A 22,023-nucleotide genomic window follows, 5' to 3' on the forward strand; every position below is an offset into this window, starting at 1 on the left:
CATTAAATGTTCATAGAATCATGGATATTTATCAGATTCACTGCAAACTTAGGATGTGAATTCATTTTTAGGTGCTCCTTATCTGTACCACATTTTTAAGGTAATAGAATTACTCATGTGCATTTCACAACAATTTTTGCAAAGTTTGCGAATAGGCCCCTGTAGACCCTTTTAAGATAAAAGCAAAGAAACAAATCTAAACTTTGGCCACCCAGATCTCATGAATGGCTTGAGTGAATGTAATCAAACTTGCTGTGTGGCCTACCCTATCTAGTAGAGACTTACAATGTAGAAATGGTGTGCTATGGAGTAGGGACCATGGAGCTATATGTAAGCAGGAATGATAAACACATTTTCTTTCTTCTTGTCAATATACATTACGTAGGTGTGATATGCCAGCTTTTTTGGATACACGACCCACTACTGTGTGTCTTAATCAAACATACCATTGACTATTAGTTCAGCCACTTTTATATCATTTCCAGCAATGTTGCTTGCAATACAAGTGTACTGTCCTTTATCACGTGTTTTAGTATCTACAATTAACAAAGTGCTAGATGTTTGACATCCAATAATGATGGGACAATCTTCTGACAAGGATAATCTAGTAATCTGGTGGTGTTCATTGTCAATAACAACAGATCCATCTCTCATCCACTGGATCTCAGGTAGAGGATAACCACTAGCATTACACACAAATGTGGCATTTACAAAATCTGCAGAGACTGATACAGTTTGGTTCAATGGAGGGACATCAATCTTTGGGGCAACTAAATAAGATTAACATGTAGCACTCCACATGGAATAATATTCAGCATATAGTACATATATAGGAAGACTTACATTGAACAATTAAATAAACTGCCCTGTTAGCCGTACCAACAATAGTACTGTTATCAGCCAAACACCTATATTCTCCACTATCCTCTCTGGATACATTAGTTATTATAAGAGACACACTGACAGTATTGGTAGTTATATTAATCACTGGATCAGCTATGCTCAGGCTATTACCAAGGTCACTTCCATCAACTTTCTCCCACACAACTCTTGGTAGTGGAAAACCTGCCACTGTGCAGTCTATTGTGCTGGATGATCCTTCCTTTATTAGTATAGTAGATCCTTCCATTGGTACAGTAATAGTAGGAACCACTACAGGTTAAAGTTATGGTAATAGCCATGCATGTACATGTGTATATATGTAACTCTTCTATAGCATCAAGTAAGGCAAGCTACGTAATTCATAAAATTGTTTAAAATCCTGATAATGTTTATTCAATACATATGTAGAATGGGAGAAGTACATATATAGCCAGCTAAAATCGTAACAATTATTGATCAGTGAAGCTAAAACTATATGTGTCCACTCTCTTACTTCCTTACCGGCTACTATCACACTACTTGAGCTATTAGCCTCATCAAAACCAGTCACTGATACAGTACAAGTGTATTTTCCACCATCAGCATTGAGCAGTGGTGAAAACGCCACTGTTCTTGTGTACACTACCCCAATATTAGTCTGATCAGATACAGTGACTCGTGGAGAATCAGAAAATGAACTGCCTCCAGTCCAACTGATCATTACAGCTGATGGTGATATTCCATTAGTTACTGTAACTGTACAGGTTACATTGTGGTTTTCTCCAATAACTGCACCTTCCATTGACTGTGTTATACTGACAGATGGCTCAGGAACTGAAAAAAGAATCACAAATGCCATATTAATACTCAAAGCAATGCTATGATACTTGGAGTAACACAACATGTACGTATTACAAAGAATTTATGTATAAAATCAAAGAACAACAGACCACCTCTCAAAACCAGCTAGTTAAAAATCGTGACAAGTTAAACTATTACACATAGCATAAATTATCAAAAAGTATACCTATCACATCCAGTGTAACACTACCAGTAGCCATTACTAGTGGACTAGAGTTGATTACCACCTCACACTGGTATCCTCTGCCATCATCAGTTGTATTTAGTTGTGAGATGATGTAAGTATCTGTCAATAGTAGCAAACTGCTCTCCATGATTAGTGACATGTTGATCCTCTTAATCAATATCATGCTATCTCTACTCCACAAAAGATCAACTTGACTGATGATACCTCTCACAGTAGTTACATTACATGTTAGTGTTAGTAGTTGACCAACTGTCTGAGTATTAGGGGCAGTTGCAGTCACATTAGGAGTGGGTACTACAACATTGAGGGGTAAACAAATATCAAATACATGTATGACTTACTAGTAAGTGTCTCCAGTACAACTGATGATGATCCACTAGTTTCCAGTATCATCACATTACACATGTATGTACCCTCATCTCCCTCCATCAGGTATGTAAACTGGATACTGCTAGCATAAGTGTTACCACTAGAAGTGGTTGGGTTGATGGTCACTCTACTGTCATTTGTAACAGTGTCTCCTCCAGGTCCCATCCAACTGATCATTACTGAATTGGACTCTACTCCACTAACTGTACTCACTGTACACTGGATCATTTGGGAACTACCCACCATAGCTCCTTGTATGGGACCAGATGGTGATGTGGCGACAGTAGGAGGAGGAACTGTGAGGATACAATACATACAAGTACACAGAAAATTTGGAATTTTCAACTGGAGTAGGTACCATAGCACATTGATAAAAAGTACTGAAACAAGTTGGAGTAGTGCACGATATTAAATCACAATAAAAAATAAGAAGTGCTATATCCCTACTGTGAGTGTATCTTGAGCACAGTAGGGATATAACACTTCTGATTGTTTTACTGTGATTTAATATCGTGCACTGCTCCGGCTTGTTTCAGTACTTTTTATTGATGTACTATGGTCCCTACTTTAGTTGAAAATTCCAACTTTTTCTGTGTACTTGTTTGTTAACTTTTTTGTAAATAAAAATTATGACTGGTGAACCCACTCACACTGCATCTGAATGGTGCCACATTCCCTAATTATCATCTGAAAAGTGAAGTATCCATTACACTTCGTTGCCAGCTATGTTTAACCCGTTACGCAGCATTTTGAATCAAAAACTGTTCAAAAAACACCTCTGCAATTCATGCATACCGAAAGAAAGAACTAGTGCTGCATGCCCCAGTTATATCAATTATCATCTGAAAAGTGAAGTATCCATTATGCTTTGTTGTTAGCTTTGTTCAACTCGTTACACAGCGGTACGAATCAAGAACTGTTTGAAAAGCACTTCCGCTATTAAAATAGCCACTGTGACAAATACGGACTACTTCCACTACAAAAGGAAGCCATCATGTGCTATTGCTATATCAACACTTTTCGCTGTCAGCAAAGATGAATGGGACACAAAAGAGGACACTGGTAAGTCCATGAAGAATGCATTGTACGTACTGTGGTATGCCAAAAGGCACCTTTCAGGCTGAAGCGACATCGAACAGTGAAAAACTCAAGCCCATAGCCTTAGCCGTTATTGAGTTAAGCTTGTCTGAAGACATCAGTCTTTAAATCCACTAAGAGACCTGCTAGCGGGTTCTTAAAATGGTTAGAAACCTGCTAGCAGAAAATACCTCAAGCATCACAAATCTCACTTTCGATCATTGATTTGCAATGCTCCCTCCGAGCATAATCAGGCTGATAGCCTGCAGTGGGTGACCAGTCACCCAGGCCAACATGAGGTTAACCACTCTATTAATTTTATAGGCATACCTAAAAGAATTCAATTATGGGATATACAATCTGGCATTGTACATATGTTTGTCATGATGAATGGAGAAATCTAAAATATCACAGAAAATTCTGTTAAGCCGCCATCTGTTTCTAGAGTGTTTTATGGCTGTTTTCGTTATTATTAAACTATGGATGGACTTTACCAAGACCTAACTAGGTAAGCTTCCTTGTAGAACATTATTTTTCGCTATGTGTAATGTGGGTGTGGTCCATATTAGAAACTGTGCCTGTTTTTCATGCTACTGTTGCACCACTGAAGGCATAACTTGTGACAACTCGTTCCCATTGTATAAATCCACACAAGCTGTTTCTTTGACACACGTGTTCTTTGCACTGCTGTGACACCATACTGCTAACCCGGCTCGACATTATCAATCACTGCCGTTTCCCAGCTGTGCCAAGTCATTAAAAAGCTGAAAACTGAACATGTTAACTTCTGCTAGAGTAAAGTTTATCTGTCTGTGAATGTAATACAGGGTCTATCGAGTGCTCACACTGGCTCCTTTTAACATAAATTTTCTTTGAGGCACAAGTGGTGATGTAAAAATAAACATAGATATGTACATACATATAATACACACACACAATATACAGAAAACAGTCCCAGGAAACCAGATGTGCACCACAGCTGGCTGGCTGTTGGCTGTGGGCATATACTTGGTTTAAAATTTGTAAAATTATGGAATATAACTAGTCTTGTATATGTAAGTATGAAAGTATCAGTGTGAAAGATGCTAGTTTTTGTGTTCTATTAGAAAGTAAACAAATTATTAATACCTTTCCAATGGTTTATAATAGGCATTTAACAGCTTAAAAGCTAAGGAGCTGGCCTCTTAGACTACCACAAATAGTGAACAGGTTCATCAGTGAAATATACATAGTAACAAGCACATACCAATCACATCCAGTCTGGTAGTATCATTGACCATGATGACTGGAGATGTGTGGATTACAACTCTACATTCATACAATCTGTTGTCATCTTCTGTTCTTAATGATGAAATAGTATAAGTGTCTGAGTAGATTAGTGAACTATCCATAGTAGAATTTTCTGTTGTCCTTACAATGTTGTTACCTCTCCTCCATACCAGGTCCACTCTACTGGTAATACCTCTCACAGTAGTTGTATTACATGTTAGTGTTAGTGGTTGACCAACTGTCTGAGTATTAGGGGCAGTGACAATCACAGTTGGAGTGGGTACTACAACATTGAGGGTAAACAAAAAAAGACATTAGTGTATACTTAGTGTGTTGTGTGGTCAAGAAAGCTGGCTTACCATACAAGTGTGAGTTCGTAACATTGTACTCATTTCTCCTATTGGATGAATTTTACACTTATTCCCTTCACTTTTAGTAATCCACAGGGTGGCTTTAGAGTTACAGTTTTTCACTCCAAAGTAGAATAGCAGTCGCTCTACTCAAGTGCATAGTCATGGTCACCCCTTTTGACACATTTGAAAACAGTCAGGTTCACCCTGAGATATGGTAACTACAGCCTATTATAGTGTAGCTAGCCATCTATGAGTAAAGATTTCCCTAATAATAAATCTGAAACTTTAGCAAATAATTTCAAAAATTATTGTGAAAAAATGGTAATTGTTTTTTAGTGGTGCTTAATACCCTTGAAGAAAAGTTAGCTGATTTATGACAAAGTGAAGCAATTTATGAAAGTTATAGTTTGCATTCAAAAAATGGCCTAACTTAGTTATCTATGGGTGTTCCAATGCAGCTGTACACTTAGTTATGGCTGACACAGCCTGATACAATTCCAGCTTCAACTCTCAGTGATGATATTAAAATACTGGTTATTTCTACACTCTAAAAATGTAATACTTTCGAGAAAGTCTGTTGTATGTGCTGTATGAAGCAGTCTGCTACACTCAGAACTAAAGAAAGTGAAACACAGATAACTTAAAAGGGATTTACTCCCCATTTTAATATAAAATTATCACATGCGCAACTTCTGTTTCCAATCCTAGTAAGCGTTATTATATCTATGCTGGAAACCTGTAAACCCCCACCACTAGCATTGTGCCTGGTAGTCCACATAGCAAATCTGAATGACATTTCCTTGATATAGAAGCCCTCAAAACCCATCATTATTCCTTTCCTTTGTTAAAAAAATATTCTTTTCCTTTTTGCAAACTTACTAAATCGTTATAAATCACACAAACATTTCATTATAATTTAACACATGTAAAGAAGTTAAAGGAAATGTCAATATTTTTTGTTTTGCTATTTTTCAAGATCACAATAAATTAAAAGTAACTTTACAATATTTCTATGGTGATTTGTAATGGCAATGCTCTAGCAGACACCCAACATTGTTGGGTAGGTCTCTACTAAGCTGTTAAGGGTAAAATCCCAAAATGTGCCTGCAAAAGACTTAAGGATATGATGATTCAATATTAAAATTGACTGCAATTAACATCACTGCAACCATCATTAGCCACCAACTACCTGGCTATTAAAGGTTGCACTCGTTCGCAGAGCTTAATGTTACAGACATCCAATACATGGTATGACTTACTGGTAAGTGTCTCCAGTACAACTGATGCTGATGTACTGCTTTCTAGTATTGTTACATTACACATGTATGTACCCTCATCTCCCTCCATCAGGTATGTAAACTGGATACTGCTAGTGTAATTGTTACCATCAGAAGTGATTGGGTTGATGGTCACTCTGCTATCATTTTTAATAGTGTCTCCTCCAGGTCCCATCCAACTGATCATTACTGAACTAGACTCCACTCCACTAACTGTACTCACTGTACACTGGATCATTTGGGGACTACCCACCATAGCTCCCACTATAGCACCAGATGGTGATATGGTGACAGGAAGATCAGGAACTGTACAGAAACATTGATAAGTAATGACACAGGTTGAAGGTGTAGAGAACAAGTGATGTTATGCTACTTCTAAAAATCAGGTGTCTATGCAGTCCATTCTAACTAAATAGGTAGTTAAGCAGCCATTTATAATATAATTCATATTCATGCTATTGCTATTATCAATTCATCTAGATAATTAGATTTGCAATTACTGTAGTTTAGTATATTTCATAATTCATTATTGTAATTCAATACATTGTTTATGCACTGCTAAGAAAGCATAACTCTAACAAACCACTTTAAACCCCAATTATTATGCACAGAAGTACTTTTCCAACTGTTTAAAGTGTGTCTATCATGTTTTCTCCTGTAAACTGTTTGGGGAAAGCCTCAAGGCTGCCCTTCATTTTCATTTGCATAAGTACAGGATACACTGCCTATCTCTTCAAAGAAATTTGTTATTTCTTGTAGTCTAAGAAACCGGATACACTGTGTTTTGGTTGTACTACGCCCATTGTGAAAGGCAGTTATTTCATCCATTTTTCAAGCTGGCACGAATAAACTACCTCATAGTGAAAGTTTACTACCAGAAAGGTATATATTGGTTCTGTGCAGCCTTCATTTCTCACATACACAGGCTGCTTTTAGCATAAGCAACTTTGCTCATGTGGGTGTGGAAAGACAAACAAATATACAAGCATACATACATATATACATACATATATACATACACACATAAAACAAACATTTTTTGGAAAATAATTTCGGTAAACCAGACGCGTGCCCACACCTGGTTTGAAAATATAAACAAACAACTTTGTATTTAAAATAAAGTTAGTAAAGTTGAAGTGAAAATTTGTCACAAAATTCATCATAAGAGACCAAAAACATATCAATACATATAGTAGTTTGTCATGTGGCCCAAGAAGCCAACATGCCACACCATGAGTATATTGACAGGAAGAAAGAAAATGTGCATTCATAACTCCGCACCGTGTTGTCTTCATGAAATAAGACAATTTTTGCTTGCCACATCAGTACTCCACATAACAAATCTCAACAAGACTGCTTCAATCATTCCTAAGATATGAGACTTCAAAAATTGGATTGGTTTTTATTCTTTTTCTTCTTTGTCTTTTCACACACTTACAAAAGTTGCCATAAAACACAAACGTGATATCTGATTACCTTGAAATTTGGCACACATAAAGGGAGTATAAAGGTGCATTTTGGTACCAAGTTTGTCTGCAATATGATAAGCAGTCAAGACATTATTAACAATTTATTCACGAAAAATAACACCAATGTGTGACCGGATCTGCGAAAAGGGTCTTATAGCCTTTCTAATTCCATGTACTTGGCAATCCATAACCTGACTTGAGAGTATGGTACCACCCTGAAATTTGATCACTTTACACTGCTAACATAGCACTATTCCTGGATGTAATTGTAAGACAATAAGTTAAACACATGATGAGTTATGACTCGTCAAACTTGGAAATGTGGAAAGGTTATAAGATCCCTTTTCTCACATACATTGTCACACCTACAAGGTAAACCATTTATGGGGGATAGGTTAACTATTGAACCTCAAACCTTTTATGGTTTAAAAGAAGTCGAGCTAAAGACCATGAAGATACAGTGAAATAATCAACAGTGTGTAACAATTACACAATCGACATTAGCTAATTAAAAAAAACTATGCCTACTAGACAAACCACTCAATGGAATGATTTGAAAACTGGTGTACAGATGGATTAATCACCTTATAAAGGTAGTCAGTAGTTTAGAAGAATCAGATTTAAAGCCACAGAGTTACAACACAAAATCCAAGCAAACGCGAGACCAAGATACTCTATTAGAACAGTCACTATAATAGAACAGTCACCCTGAAGAGAGATCAGCTACTGTACAAACAAGTAACCCTGTAGAGAGATCAGCTGGAAACAAATTACCTTGTACAGAGATCAGCTTGATCAAGTCACCTTGTAGGGAGTTCAACTAGAAACAAATCACCATGTAGAAAGATTAGCTGTAGTACACTCTGTAGAGTACATCTAGAAACAAAGTTACCCTGTAGAGAGATCAACTTGATCGAGTCACCCTGTAGAGAGTACGACTGCATTTCAAGTCACCCTGCAGAGAGTTCAGCTAGAAACAATCCTGTAGAGAGATTGCCTGCTAGAAACAAGTCGCTCTGTGGAGAGATCAGCAGACCTTGTCGAGAGATCAGCCAGACACAAGATTTCAACTACATTTCAAGTCACTCTGTAGAGAGTTCAGCTACACGTACATTTCTAGTCACCCTGTAGAGAGTTCAAGTCCACCTGTAGCTAGAAACAAGTCACCCTGTAAAGAGATCAGCTAGAAACAAGCCACCTGTAGAAAGATCAGCTACATTTTAAATCCCCCTGTAGAGAAACCCAAATTATAGGAGAAAAAAAACAAGTACTTAAATGTGGAAAGTCCAGTCTGAAACCTTTCTACACAATTATATCTGTTCTTGCAGTAATCACAGTAGCATTTAACCTACTGATGTTAGCTGGTTTATCTATTTTGATTTATGTGCAAATCCACCATTTCGTTTGGTCACAAATATTGTGAAATATCATACAGTACAGTGGTACTGTATATTGGGATCATGATTTTTGGCTTTTCTGACCAAAAATATCATCCAAAAACCAGATTCACAATACCGTCCTGACACCTTGGCAGTATTGATTAGGCAAAACCAAGCCCAAAAGTTCCTTCAGTATGACCTTAACTATTACTAGATTGCTACAAATTTTTAATTTGTTTTTTATTCAGTGGAATTTTCTACTGCCTGCTTGCCTCATGCCTTCAGACAAGTGTAATTTGAAAACGGATAAGGTTATAGGCTTGATTTTTTACTGTTTACGTCGCTTCACATACCACAGTATGTACAATGCACACTTACCTTTGTCCTCCATTTCTTTTGCTGATAGCCCTAGGTGTCAAATTCACAGTAGCAATGGCTTTCCTATGTTTGTACATGTGAATCGTCTGTATTTTCCGTGGTGACTGGATTGATTGCAGAGGTCTTTCTCCTACTGTTCTTCATTTGTAGAACTGTGTAACAGGCTGGAAATAGCTGAAAGTGAAGCATAATGGCCACTTCACTTTTGAGTTAGTAATCTATAATTGGGAAATGCGTTCAGATGAAAACTCAGGCGCCATTCTTTTTTTTGATGCATTATGCACATTTCACCAGTCATAATAACATTACAAACAGGTAAAAAAAAAACAAATACAGGAAAAATTATGAATTTTAAGTTTGATCAGGGATCATACAAACAAGTAGGGACTCACCTACACCTGCAGATCTACTAGTAGACATTTAATCACTAATTCAATCATGGGCATACATTGAAGTAGGGATTAATGTCCACTGGTATAATTTATCTGCAAGTGTAGGCAACCTCCCTTGCTTCTCTACATTTTTTCTGTGATCCCTAATCGAACTTAAAGTTCATAATTTTTCCTTATGCTTGTTGATACTGACAGACACAAAATCATAAAGTAGATGAAACTTACCAGTTACATCTAGTCTGATGGTATCATTGACTATAATCACTGGAGATGTATGGACTATCAGTCTACATTCATATCCTCTACCATCATCACTTATGCTTAATGATGGAATTGTGTAATAGTCTATGTACACAAATGAAGCATGCTCAGTAGTTGTTGAGATATTAGCCACTGTCCTCAGATTGACATTGCCTCTTGTCCATACAATATCCACTCTACTGGTGATACCTCTCACAGTAGTTACATTACATGTTAGTGTTAGTGGTTGACCAACTGTCTGAGTATTAGGGGCAGTGACAGTCACACTAGGAGTGGGTACTACAACATTGAGGGGTAAACAAATATCAAATACATGTATGACTTACTAGTAAGTGTCTCCAGTACAACTGATGATGATCCACTAGTTTCCAGTATCATCACATTACACATGTATGTACCTTCATCTCCCTCCATCAGGTACATAAACTGGATACTGCTAGTGTAATTGTTACCACTAGAAGTGGTTGGGTTGATGGTCACTCTACTGTCATTTGTAATAGTGTCTCCTCCAAGTCCCATCCAACTGATCATTACTGAACTGGACTCCACTCCACTAACTGTACTCACTGTACACTGGATCATTTGGGGACTACCCACCATAACTCCTTGTATGGGACCAGGTGGTGATATGGTGACAGCAGGAGGAGGAACTGTGGAAAAAATTATAAAATTCAGGGAAATTTTGATGGCATAGTGTACACCACTACAGCTCATACTACTAAAACTTGGAAAGCTATCTATTTATAACCATGGATGTATAATTACAAGTAGAGGGATTTTAAGCTGGATTAGGGATCAAAGGAGAAAAGGTAGTGAAACAAGGGAACAACTAAAAGTGGTGAAATGAGGAAGGCTGCTTACACCTGCAGATATACTAGTGGACACTAAATCCCTAAAAAGGCAATAAGCATAATAGCCAACACAGCTACAGGAAGCCACATCACGCTATCATGAATCAACACCTTGCATTGTCACCAAAAAGAACTGGAACACAAAGGAGGACAAAGGCAAGTCTATGATGCATGTATTGTACGTACTGCACTGTGGTTGGTGAAGGGACACATCTTGGGATGAACTGATGTCAAACAGTGAAGAAAGCTTTATCCCCATTGTCAAGTTATGCTAGGCTGGAGGAATCAGTTAGTCAGTCAGTCAGTCAGTCAGTCAGTCAGTCAGTCAGTCAGTCAGTCAGTCAGTCAGTCAGTCAGTCAGTCAGTCAGTCAGTCAGTCAGTCAGTCAGTCAGTCAGTCAGTCAGTCAGTCAGTCAGTCAGTCAGTCAGTCAGTCAGTCAGTCAGTCAGTCAGTCAGTCAGTCAGTCAGTCAGTCAGTCAGCATAAAATGCTGTTAAATAAAAAAAAAATTTAATTCCAGAGAAACTTTTTGGAAGGATTGGGGTTAGTTTGAAGCCATTTTTAAGCTTTCCTATGCCTAACCAATGTTGTCAAGTGGAAATTGAATATGGTTTTAGGGTGATATTTTTGGCTGGAAAACCCCAGTTCTTCATGATCCCTAATACTGTATGATATTACTCTTCAGGCCAATGTAATAAATATGAATATGTACTGTGCTGAATTAAGACTTGAATGCAATAGTGTCTAGGCAGAGATCATTACCACAGTTGACCATAAGCAGCTGCAACTTTGTAGTTACAATTTTGTAATAAAATAATTTAGAAAGAATGTTAGCAAAATTCGAAGTGAATTAATTAACCCTCTCACCACCACATGGCAGTTTCGATTATAAATGCCTGTAGCATCACATTCTAAACACTTTGTAACTTCAGTCAAGCGTTTTAGTAGCCCCTGCACTTATCCTGTAGTGGGAACGTCCTTAAGTGAATAGGAACAGGGATAACCGGTCTCTCATGCACTATTGCATGGTTAGATGATGCAATCACATACTTTCGGAACGTCGATAACAAGCATTGTAGACAATTCTTCAACGTCATAATGGCACTACTAATAAAGAGAAACAGTAAGGAAAGGGATTATATAGATTGGAGTGGCGTATTACTACTTTTGTATGTCTCGAAACAGTGACCTCGTGCTTGTATGCACATGCGTACTTGCTCAAATGCTGGAAAACCTGACTCAAAGATAATCGCTTCAATTGTAAACAGGTTAGTGATGTTTATTGTATTATTTTACACAATGCTAGCCAGTAAAGTAGTGAAATTTCACATTTGGTTTCACTTAGATTGATTTTCGTACTTTAATGTTATATAATGGATTTGTGGTTGCTCTTGTGTAAACAACTTCATAATTAAAATCCTTGTTCTATAGCGAGTAATTTGATATATAGTTTTATGGGATTATATGGTATGGTGTGTAAGTTATAGCAGTTTAGACTATGATATAGCTCATTTAGAGGGTTACTAAATCACTTAGTCACCTGACATGCTCATTTAGTCACCTACACATGTTCATTTAGTAACCCGCCCTCAGGCAATTTTGTACGTGAAAAATAATTACAACACGAAAGGTACACTGGAGTACTTGATAATACTGTAATACAATTCTTCTCCGTGATCTGCGAATAATTCTGGAGACATAGTAGACTAAGCGGCGTATCTACTAAAGCTCTAGCCGTTACTCTGGTTACCGGTCGAATAATTATTTTTGTGGGCGCTGTAAGGACAACAGGAAGAAACCATTCTGCTGCTCTGCATTGCTCTTTCATCCCACCCTAATGCTCTGGCTATAAAGGTATGTACTTTGAACCATAGTCTAAATAAGTTAGACACCGTGACCAACGGGAACTAAGCGATTTAGTAACCCCTCTAGCCCTTAGTAGTGCCCTCGCTACGCTCGGGACGCTACAGCCTTTGGTCTTCAGGGTTACTAAATCGCTTAGTTCCCTTGGTCTTGGTGTCTAACTATTATTTAGTAGCAGTAGATTGGAGCCTCTACAAATTTGGCGTTGAGGGGGTTAATTAATAATTATTACAACTAATTTTCAAAATTTGCAAGTGTGATCGTACAGGGTAAACTACTAACAGAAACAACTTTAAACTCAGTATGCAGATAGGCTGACCATTATAACATGGGTCCTCTGTTATTTGAAAGTACTGAGAATACTAGCTAAGGAGATATATATTAAAAAAACATGTGAAACAAACACGATTGAGATGCTCTAATAGAACAGTCATCAAGGAATAAAAAAAAAAACGTACACATAAAATGTCAAAAAATTATTCAGGGTTCGAACCAAGGACCTCCACAATTGTAATCCAAAACCTTTACTACTCTGCCACTGCTATCAGCTGTTCATCTCACTTAATTTCTACTTTATAAACGAAAGTTCTAGTTAACTACACCAGAATGGTAAATTTTGATAATTTCATAGATTGATCTATCAATGGAAATTAGAGGTGCACCAATACAAAAACCATTATACTGATAACTGACATATAAGCCTCAAAATTACCAATTCCAAAACCAATGTTTTCAGTATGGACACTACAATAAATGATAAAATATTGTGATAAAAAACTGAAAGGGTGGTTGCCAAAACATTTTTGTACATACAAAGAAAAAAAATTGTGAAAAAATTGTGAAAAAGATGTGATGAAAAGGTCCGAGCATAAAAAAGTAGCTTAACTTGGCAATCAAAACCCTTAAAACAGTCAGTCATGATCTACCAACAGTGCTGCAAGATCAAGCATACAAATGACTGAATGATTATTGTACTTGAGTGAAATATCTGCTAAATAGTCAACTTTCTACCAATACCAATATCGCAGTATCAATACTGATATCAATATACTGATATTTATATTGGTGTATTTCTAAAGAAAAGTCTAGATTATTCTATAACATTCTTTGTGCGTTGTAATAGAAATGCCCACAAGAAATGTGTGCTCTATTAGAGTACTACAAAAAAATCATCAAATAAAATACGCTATGAACCAAACATACACGAGAGTCATGTGATCAATATACTTTATAATAAAGTAGTTGGTAACAGTACAATTTGTTGTCCAGTTAAATTGCTTATGTTGCATGTGTTGGTGCACTATCAAGTTATAAACCTCAGTGGAAATCTGTTTAAATATAATGAGTTAATATTATGAAAACCAACCATACATGTATGTAACAAGCTCATTTTAAATGCCGTCATACAGTCATGTGACATAAAACAACTAATATAAAGTTCAAAAGTTAATTTTAATATAGTACAAATATCACTTAAAATCTGGCTCTTCTGCTTACTTGTAAACAAATTTAAAAAATGGTAGCGTCCAAAAATTGTGATATCAAAGCTGGCAGCCAAGATATGGCTTCAATGATCATATTTTCACAGTTTGGCTGCTTGGATTACATCTATTGATTGCACAGGCCTGTTTCCTTAACAAAGTAGTGTGCTAAATTAAATATGGAGAAATGCGTAACTTTGAATTACAAGAAAAACATTAGTTTTATGTTAAACCAAGACGGAAAGTATTTGTGATATGAAACCATAAAACAATGACACTGTGTTCATCAAATTTTAACTGAATTTTTTGCTTATCAGGATATATTTTGTATATAGTCACATGATCTTCTGTATACCAACTCCCATCACATGCTCAGTCTAGTTTAGTGCTGTTGGATGAAGCATGCATGATGTTGATATAGGTGATATAGTGAGCAAAGAATAAAGGCAGGCAATAATGTAAGAGCTACTTTCTTTGGGAAGTCTAGCAGTGAACTATTACTAAATCAAGCAATGTTTGGTATCACCATATCAGGAATATCATGGTGAATAACATGGTGAAGAGCAAGGTGATGAAGTGAAATGACATGGGCATGCAGAAAGTTTTGATTGCGTGCACACGATCAAGCACAGGAAACCAATATGTGAGCTCATCAATAATTATCCCTTTCATGGCTATAACCAGATTTTCCTGTACAACGGTATAAAACATGCACTGAGTACAATTTAAAATTCTAGCACTTTTATTGTGCATTTTATAGTACGATGTGAATATCATGAAATGGGAACTCACAAATAGATTCTGTTTCTGTGATAACTAGATGATTGGTGCAGGTTTATTACATAGTCCAGTAAAACTTTTTCTTTAGAACACATTTATGTTTGAGTTGAAAGTTAAGTTTGAACATTGATACATCGTTACAGATACACAAAACAACTGGGCAATGATTACTTTAGTAGTCATGAATAAACTAAAGTTGTGGATATGTTTACAATGCTGATGGCTAAATCCACATATCCCCACGCTATGGATGACATCATACCAGGTGTCTGTTATCAACAAACTATTTACATTGCTTAAGCTAAAATCCACAATTGATCCTATTAAGTATCACTATGTTATAGCAGTAGATAACAAAGTTTCATCAAATAAATCTGGTGAGTTCTGGGAATGCCTGGAATGCATTAACAAAAAACAGAGGTAGTATAATTTTTGATATACACTACCTCTGTTTGTCATTAATGCATACACCTTCTCTGCCCTTTGAAGTGAGATGTGAACCTTAAATACATTCCACAAATAGCTTTCATTAATAGATTGAAGGCTTATATTTCTTTGTAGCTTGAAGCTTGTTTGCACACACAGGTGTGTGGACAGACACACATACATGCATGCATATAGACTCCTTGCGATTTTATGGATTGGCAGCTATCTACAAAAATTTTTCCCTCAAAATCTGCAGCTGGATCAGAATGACATAGTTTGAATATTATAAAAATGCATAAAAGATCTTGAAGAAGCAAAACTTTCCCTACTCAAAATTTTAGATGGTGGCAATCCATGGAAAACTTCTCCCTCCAAAAATCCCACTATAAAGTAATATGATACATTCCAATAACTATTGTAACTAGTGCTGAAACAATTATTTGGTTATTTGACTATTCGGTCAGCATGACACTATTTGATTCATTAACACACTATTTGAATAATTGGTAGCACTTTTTAAACCAGGCACACGCCCACAGCCGGCCGAAGGCTGGCTGTGGGCGTGTGCCTGGTTTACTGAAATTGTTTTCGTAAAAGTGTGTGTGTGTACCTATCTACCTATCTACCTATCTATGTTTGTCCGTACGTACCCACGTGAGCAAAATCGTTTAATAACGGTAAAAGCAGCTTTTACGTAAGAAGTAAAAGTGAAATGAAGTCTGTATTAAACTTCTGCACAGGTGAACTTTGCTCTGAGGTGGTTTCTTTTCGGTGGACTGAAATACAGGTGTGGTGACTTTCCTCAGACTACCTTCTCCTTGAGGTTTTCAGGCATTTAGCAACTGAAAAACAACGGTGCATGCCTCGTACACTACCAGGAATAGCCTATCGCTTCGAGTTGAAAGGGGGCGTATCCCTTACGTACGTGAACAAAAATGAAGAGCAGCTTTGAGGCTTTGTCGAGAGAATTTGTGGGAAAAAACACGTTAGTCACACTATAAAACAGTTTAGAAGATAGTTTTGTGTGTAATACGTTGGTAAAAGCGGTTTGTTTAACAAACGCTTCCTTAGCAGTGCATAGCAACGTAATTTAACGAATTACAAATATTTCATGAATTACAAAATACGAGAATTAGCTAATAATATTATTGCACAATCCAAAACTACCCTATTGTAAAGTAGTAATACATAGTTAGTTAATTGATAGTAGTATATACTGTCTATAGTTAATTCCAGATGAGTTAGCTAGCTGCATGGCGCCTGGTTTTTAGAAGTAGCACAACATCAACTTGTTACACTGTATTTAGATGGAAAAGCCAGCCTTGAAACTTAAGATTGTGAATGATATGCTGTAAAAATTCTATTTTAGAAAAGATAGAAATAGCTCTTAGACTTTACTTTACTCCCTAACAAAAGGTTTTAGTACTTATTCAATAGAAGTATAAGAATATTCGGTCGTTTTGTTCACAACTATTTAATATTAATTACTTGACTAACCTTTGACATGTCCAGGGAGGTGCAGCACTGGTCGCTCTTCGCCACCGACCAACTGTTGTTGGTAGTGGTGGTTTTGGTATGTGTACCTGGTCCCGGTTGCTGGGTTTGATTTAAAGAATTTTCTGTCTTAAGATTTCTTTTTGGGATCAATTGCCTACCGGGTCTTATATTTTTATTTTCCAGATGTGCTGATACTTGGGCAGGGAAGGACTTTGGTGCCTAGAGGCATTCTATGCACCAAAGGCCTTCCTTTAAGCCATAGAAAGGTGAGCCCCCCCCCCCCCCCCCCCCCACCAGGCACACAGGTGGGTGGGGGGAGAGACCTTTCATCCAAGTATCTAGATTATGTGTTTTGGAGATACCGGCTGTTTGGGAACAGCACTTATGGCAGGTGTGCATGCCAACAAATTGTGTAGGTCAACCGTTATAGCGTGAAGCCACTTTGCGGTAGTGTCAAGACAAGCACGGTAGCAACATTAAGTGACTGTACAACACTATCAATATGACATATGCAGTACTAGTAGACAGTCCTTAGTACATATAAATACACCAATTACATGCTGAGGTTGTCAAAAAGGAGTCAGTGATGACCAGCTGCGATGATCTTGGACATATTTGCTACCTCACTGGGAGGAGGTCAGATATACCTTTTAAATGCGTTGCTTTTCCAGTGGCCAAGAATTTGTATGTGAGAGTCTGGCAGTTTGGCTAGAGAGGCAGACGTTGCTGCCCCAATCCGAAGGCTATGTGAGTTATAGCGGCGCTTATCGAGTTTGAGGCTGACCATCAGGGACTGGAGGCCTGCACGAAACATGGCTCCCGTCCAGCCATTTCCTTCTTCAGTGATGAAGAGTGGGCCTGGTTGTTCACTCCTTCTGCCGAGGTATGAAATCATTGCTTTTATTGGACATACCAAGCTATCTGTGGCACCCATGTGCACCTTGGCACCCTGCCTGAATGGGTCTGTTTTGGATTCTTTGAGGGACAGTTGCAGGAGACGGGGTTTCTTCCTGTTGTCAACTGTAATATCCTTGAGAGATAGGTGTCGTGATGGATCATAGGAGCCTTCTGTAGGAATTGTAAACTCGCTGACTCTTAAGAACCCCAAAAAAAGGCAAGACAGCACATAGCCCAGAGTGTGGTATTATAATAGGAAGGAGGTTTCTTTGATAGGAGGGCTTTTATGTTATAGAGCATCTGGATGGTAATCGGCAGTCGGGTTTTTCCTCAGTGCATGCCTGCTTGGTGCTTTTTGATTCCCCTTAAGATGAGATGGAGCCTAGGAGTGATTTGGCGGTTGAAGTGGTTATGAAGCCCCTTGCATACATGCATGTGTCTAACTGCTGATAGATACACCTTGATAGTTCCCTGCGAGATGTTGGAGGTAGCTAGGTGCGATATGAACAGAGTTAGGGTGCACTCAGATGTTGGGATCGGGTGAATCCTTGCCATTTTGCAGAAGTTAACATATCGTCTTTGTCCAGCCGTGTAGGTGTTTCTGCTGGATTTGGCCAGTCCATGATGTAGTAGCTTTTGGGCTTTGTTCAGTAGATTGTTGAGGTGAGTACTCCTTGGTAGGTCTACAAATGGAATTTAAGTATATATGTGTGGCCTTGTTTGCAAGTGTCTATTGGGATTTTGTAACAAGAATGGCAATAAATTATCAACTAAGTTAATCATAAATCAATTACACTGAACAACAAGTGTGTGGTCAATTATGTTGTAGCATTGTTTTATGTGAGCTCATTAAGTATGTGGTTTTTTATTTCTTGCAGGTGGAGACCCTTGCAGTGTATTGATGGTTCGCTTGAAGTGACGAAGAAAGGAGGGAGAAGTCCAGTCTTGTCTCCGGGGTGATATGAGCTTCAACAGTGACATTAGGATTGATGCAGGGGAGCGGCAGGTGTGAGGGTGTAGCTTTAAGAATTCTGTTGATCTGTTTCTGGATAACTGGTCTGCGGCAGTATTCGACGTGCCTGGAATATGGCAAGCTGAGATCTTTATATCAAAATGAGCTGAGAAGAACCAGAGACAGCGTAAGAGGTGCATGACCATTATTTCCTTTGAGGATCCTTTGGTAATGGAGTCAACAACACTGCTGTTGTCACGGTGGAATTCCACTCTGCTGCCTGATAGTAGTGGTCCCCAAATAGCGCAGCTTAAAACAATTGGTGCTAACTCCTTCGCCATTACGGTATGTCGATTTGTGCCCAGTCTTTTGACCATGCTAGTTGCAGCCACTGAAATCCAAATACTGCTCCACAGCCCCAGGACCCTGATGTGTCTGAGGCAATTATATAGTCTGGAGTGGAGCCGTTGATAAAACTGAGCCCGTTCCAATGTGTGATGAAGAGGTGCCACCACCTAAGATCTGTGTGGAAGCCGCTTGTGAGACGCGTAAAGTGAGATAATTTTTTGAGGCAAGCTGCTAGTCTGTACATTCTGGACACAAAGGTCCTTCCTGGTGTTACCACCTTAGTGGCATGCTGCAGCAAGCCTACCAGGGATAAGATATCCCTTTTTGGTGTTTTTCTGCGAGATAGCCAAGCTGAAACTTCGTTCTGGATTCTTGAGAGTTTTTTATCAGGTAGGCGGGCCAGCATGAGTTGAGTATCCAGAGAGATTCCCAAAAAGGTTAGAGATTGGGGAAGGGGCTTTCAACCTTCTCTAGGGCAAGAGGGTAGTTCTCTACTGTGTTAGGGTGTTGAAGAGCACAACTCAGATTTTGCTTGACGGATTTCAATGGAGTTAATTGCTCTTTGAAGCCAATGCGAAAGCCCTCTGTGATACCGGAAATAAAAAAGTCGACCAATGGTCTGTTAGGGTGATCTACCAGCAATTTTTTCCAGTTGCTTGCATCTAGTGGTGTGTTGACTGCCCTGGCCACAGGTGGTACTTTGACATCAGATAGCTGGTGGCTCAGGTGATTGGTCCAAGATGAGATCCAGTCACTGTAGTTACAACGCAAGTCCTTAGTGTGCACACCAATAATATGTTGTTCTGACAACACTGCGAGGGGATAAGGTGTCGATAATTAGACTGTCAGCATTGTGCATACTTATCACCACACATAATATTGCATAATATTATATTGACTAAATAGTGTTATTACACAACAAATCATATGGAAAGAAAAGAAACTACTATCAGTATTGGCCTAAAGTCAGTTAACAAAGAAAGGAAAAAACAACAAATCAATCAAGTCAAGATTGGTTGTGCTGCCTGTCCTTCTGCCTGTATGGACACTGGGAGGCCTTGTGATTCTTGTCTTGGGCTCTGGGATTATGAACATATCGGTAGCAAATATGCTTGAAGCGGCAGGGCGACCGAGAGCATCCATTAGGATTTTCGTTCCAGTCCAGGCAAATTGGTTGGTATTGATATTGGCGTTGTGACCATTGGGAAGGTTTGAAGCATAGGGGGTGGAGCCTGCCTGCTGACGACTCTGAATAGCCCTTTCTGGGGAAGTCATATTCCAGAGTGTAACATCTATAACAGACCATAGAGCATTCTGAGAGGCCGATGCTTTTAGGCGAAAGCGACGATCATAAATAACCCACTTGCCTTCGCGACAGTCCATTGATGCCCCAATTATTAGGCTCTGGTATCCTAGGAGGTCAGCAATTCTCTAGGGTTTATGGTGGGAAATAATTGCCATATATACTGCAAAGCACTGGATCCAATCAATTATATCTGTCACTGTAGGAAGTCGCTTGCATGATGCAACCTGCCCTTCATTAATGTTGAGGTCAGCTAAGTCCAGGTGGCTTGGCAGAAGTTCTGCCATCTCAACAAACAATCCATTCTCCACGCGCTTCATCAGTCTGGATGGGATGGGAGGGAGGCCATTACTTATTAACACTAGTGGGCATGACTTCTCCGAAGGGGATGTATCATCCGAATCATGGCTGTCAATGCTAAGGAGATCATCGGAATCTGGATGGACTTCCAACTGCCGGATATGAGGGAGTTCACAGCCATCAGTGGACTCGTCTGCAGAACAGGACACAAGAGACAATGAGAAGGGTGGGGGTGGGGATTGAACAACGTCTGATTTTTTAACATTATATGGCCTGCATTAAGTAAACATAGTAAGAGGCTTAGGCATGGTATTATGAGATACCCCTTGAATGAGGCTAGAGCATGGTGCATACTACAATTGGAAGGCTTTTTTTTTTTTTTTTGGAGGAACAGTAAGAGGCTTAGGCATGGCGTAATAAGGATGGCTATTAACTGAAGGCTAGAACATGGTGCGGGCTACATAAAGTATGGTGTACATATAAAGCATAGGCTTGTGCATGGTGCGCCTTACAAGAAGCCTTTACATGGTGCGCGTTATAAAGAAGGCTTTGCATAGTGCACTTTATTATTTTGTAACGAAACATTACACGGACATAACACACACTACTACATAACTTACCAAAATCCTCGTGGTCGGCGTCACCTTCGTTGGAACTGTCGTCCGTCTCAGGAGTAGGCGTTGTGCGAGTAACGCGACGACGGGTTGCTTGGCTAGGCTGATCTGTGTTCTTCTGCTTGTGACGACTTGCTCTCTTCTGGCGTGTAGAGGAACTTGGGGTGGCCTCCCTCCGCAGACTGTAGCATGCCCCTGACCACTGCCGACACGATGTCCAGAATGTCAGCAGTTGTTAAGGGACGCGTCTTTGATCTCTTCTCTCGTCGGGCTCCGGGACTTTCAGCTTGTCTTCCCCGCTTCGTTCCTGCCTTAGCGGAAGATTCGGTGGCGGGCGAGACAGCGGATGATCTAGTTTTTAACAGGAGGCTTCTTAGGCGGGGATTTCTTCTTCTGCTGAGCGTTTCTTCCTGTTCCATTCTTTACGGACGATTTCGATTTCTTTCCTACTGCCTTCGTAGGCATCTTGATAACAATTGATAACACTTGTCTAACAACTAATGCCACGTGCTACTGCGCATGTGCTAGGATTCTTATTAGTCTTAGAGTGAATGCTCGAGGCCGCCATCAAGTTCAAC

General features: G+C 38.8%; 1 protein-coding gene across 2 annotated transcripts in view; it reads right to left on the reverse strand.

Moving 5' to 3' along the window:
* LOC136259679 (hemicentin-1-like) overlaps nt 1-22,023 on the reverse strand; it is a 172,024-nt gene that overhangs the window by 80,797 nt on the left and 69,204 nt on the right. For both annotated transcript variants that reach the window (XM_066053184.1, XM_066053183.1), the window contains exons 29-37: nt 10,460-10,783; nt 10,098-10,412; nt 6,237-6,560; nt 4,602-4,907; nt 2,251-2,574; nt 1,889-2,203; nt 1,384-1,695; nt 844-1,152; nt 447-770 (exon numbers count right to left, since the gene is read on the reverse strand). In XM_066053184.1, the coding sequence (XP_065909256.1) occupies nt 447-770; nt 844-1,152; nt 1,384-1,695; nt 1,889-2,203; nt 2,251-2,574; nt 4,602-4,907; nt 6,237-6,560; nt 10,098-10,412; nt 10,460-10,783 (2,853 nt within the window). The remainder of the gene's footprint in view (nt 1-446; nt 771-843; nt 1,153-1,383; nt 1,696-1,888; nt 2,204-2,250; nt 2,575-4,601; nt 4,908-6,236; nt 6,561-10,097; nt 10,413-10,459; nt 10,784-22,023) is intronic.

The sequence above is a fragment of the Dysidea avara genome, chromosome 7 (genome assembly GCF_963678975.1).
Source record: "Dysidea avara chromosome 7, odDysAvar1.4, whole genome shotgun sequence".
Classification (NCBI taxonomy): Eukaryota; Metazoa; Porifera; class Demospongiae; order Dictyoceratida; family Dysideidae; genus Dysidea; species Dysidea avara.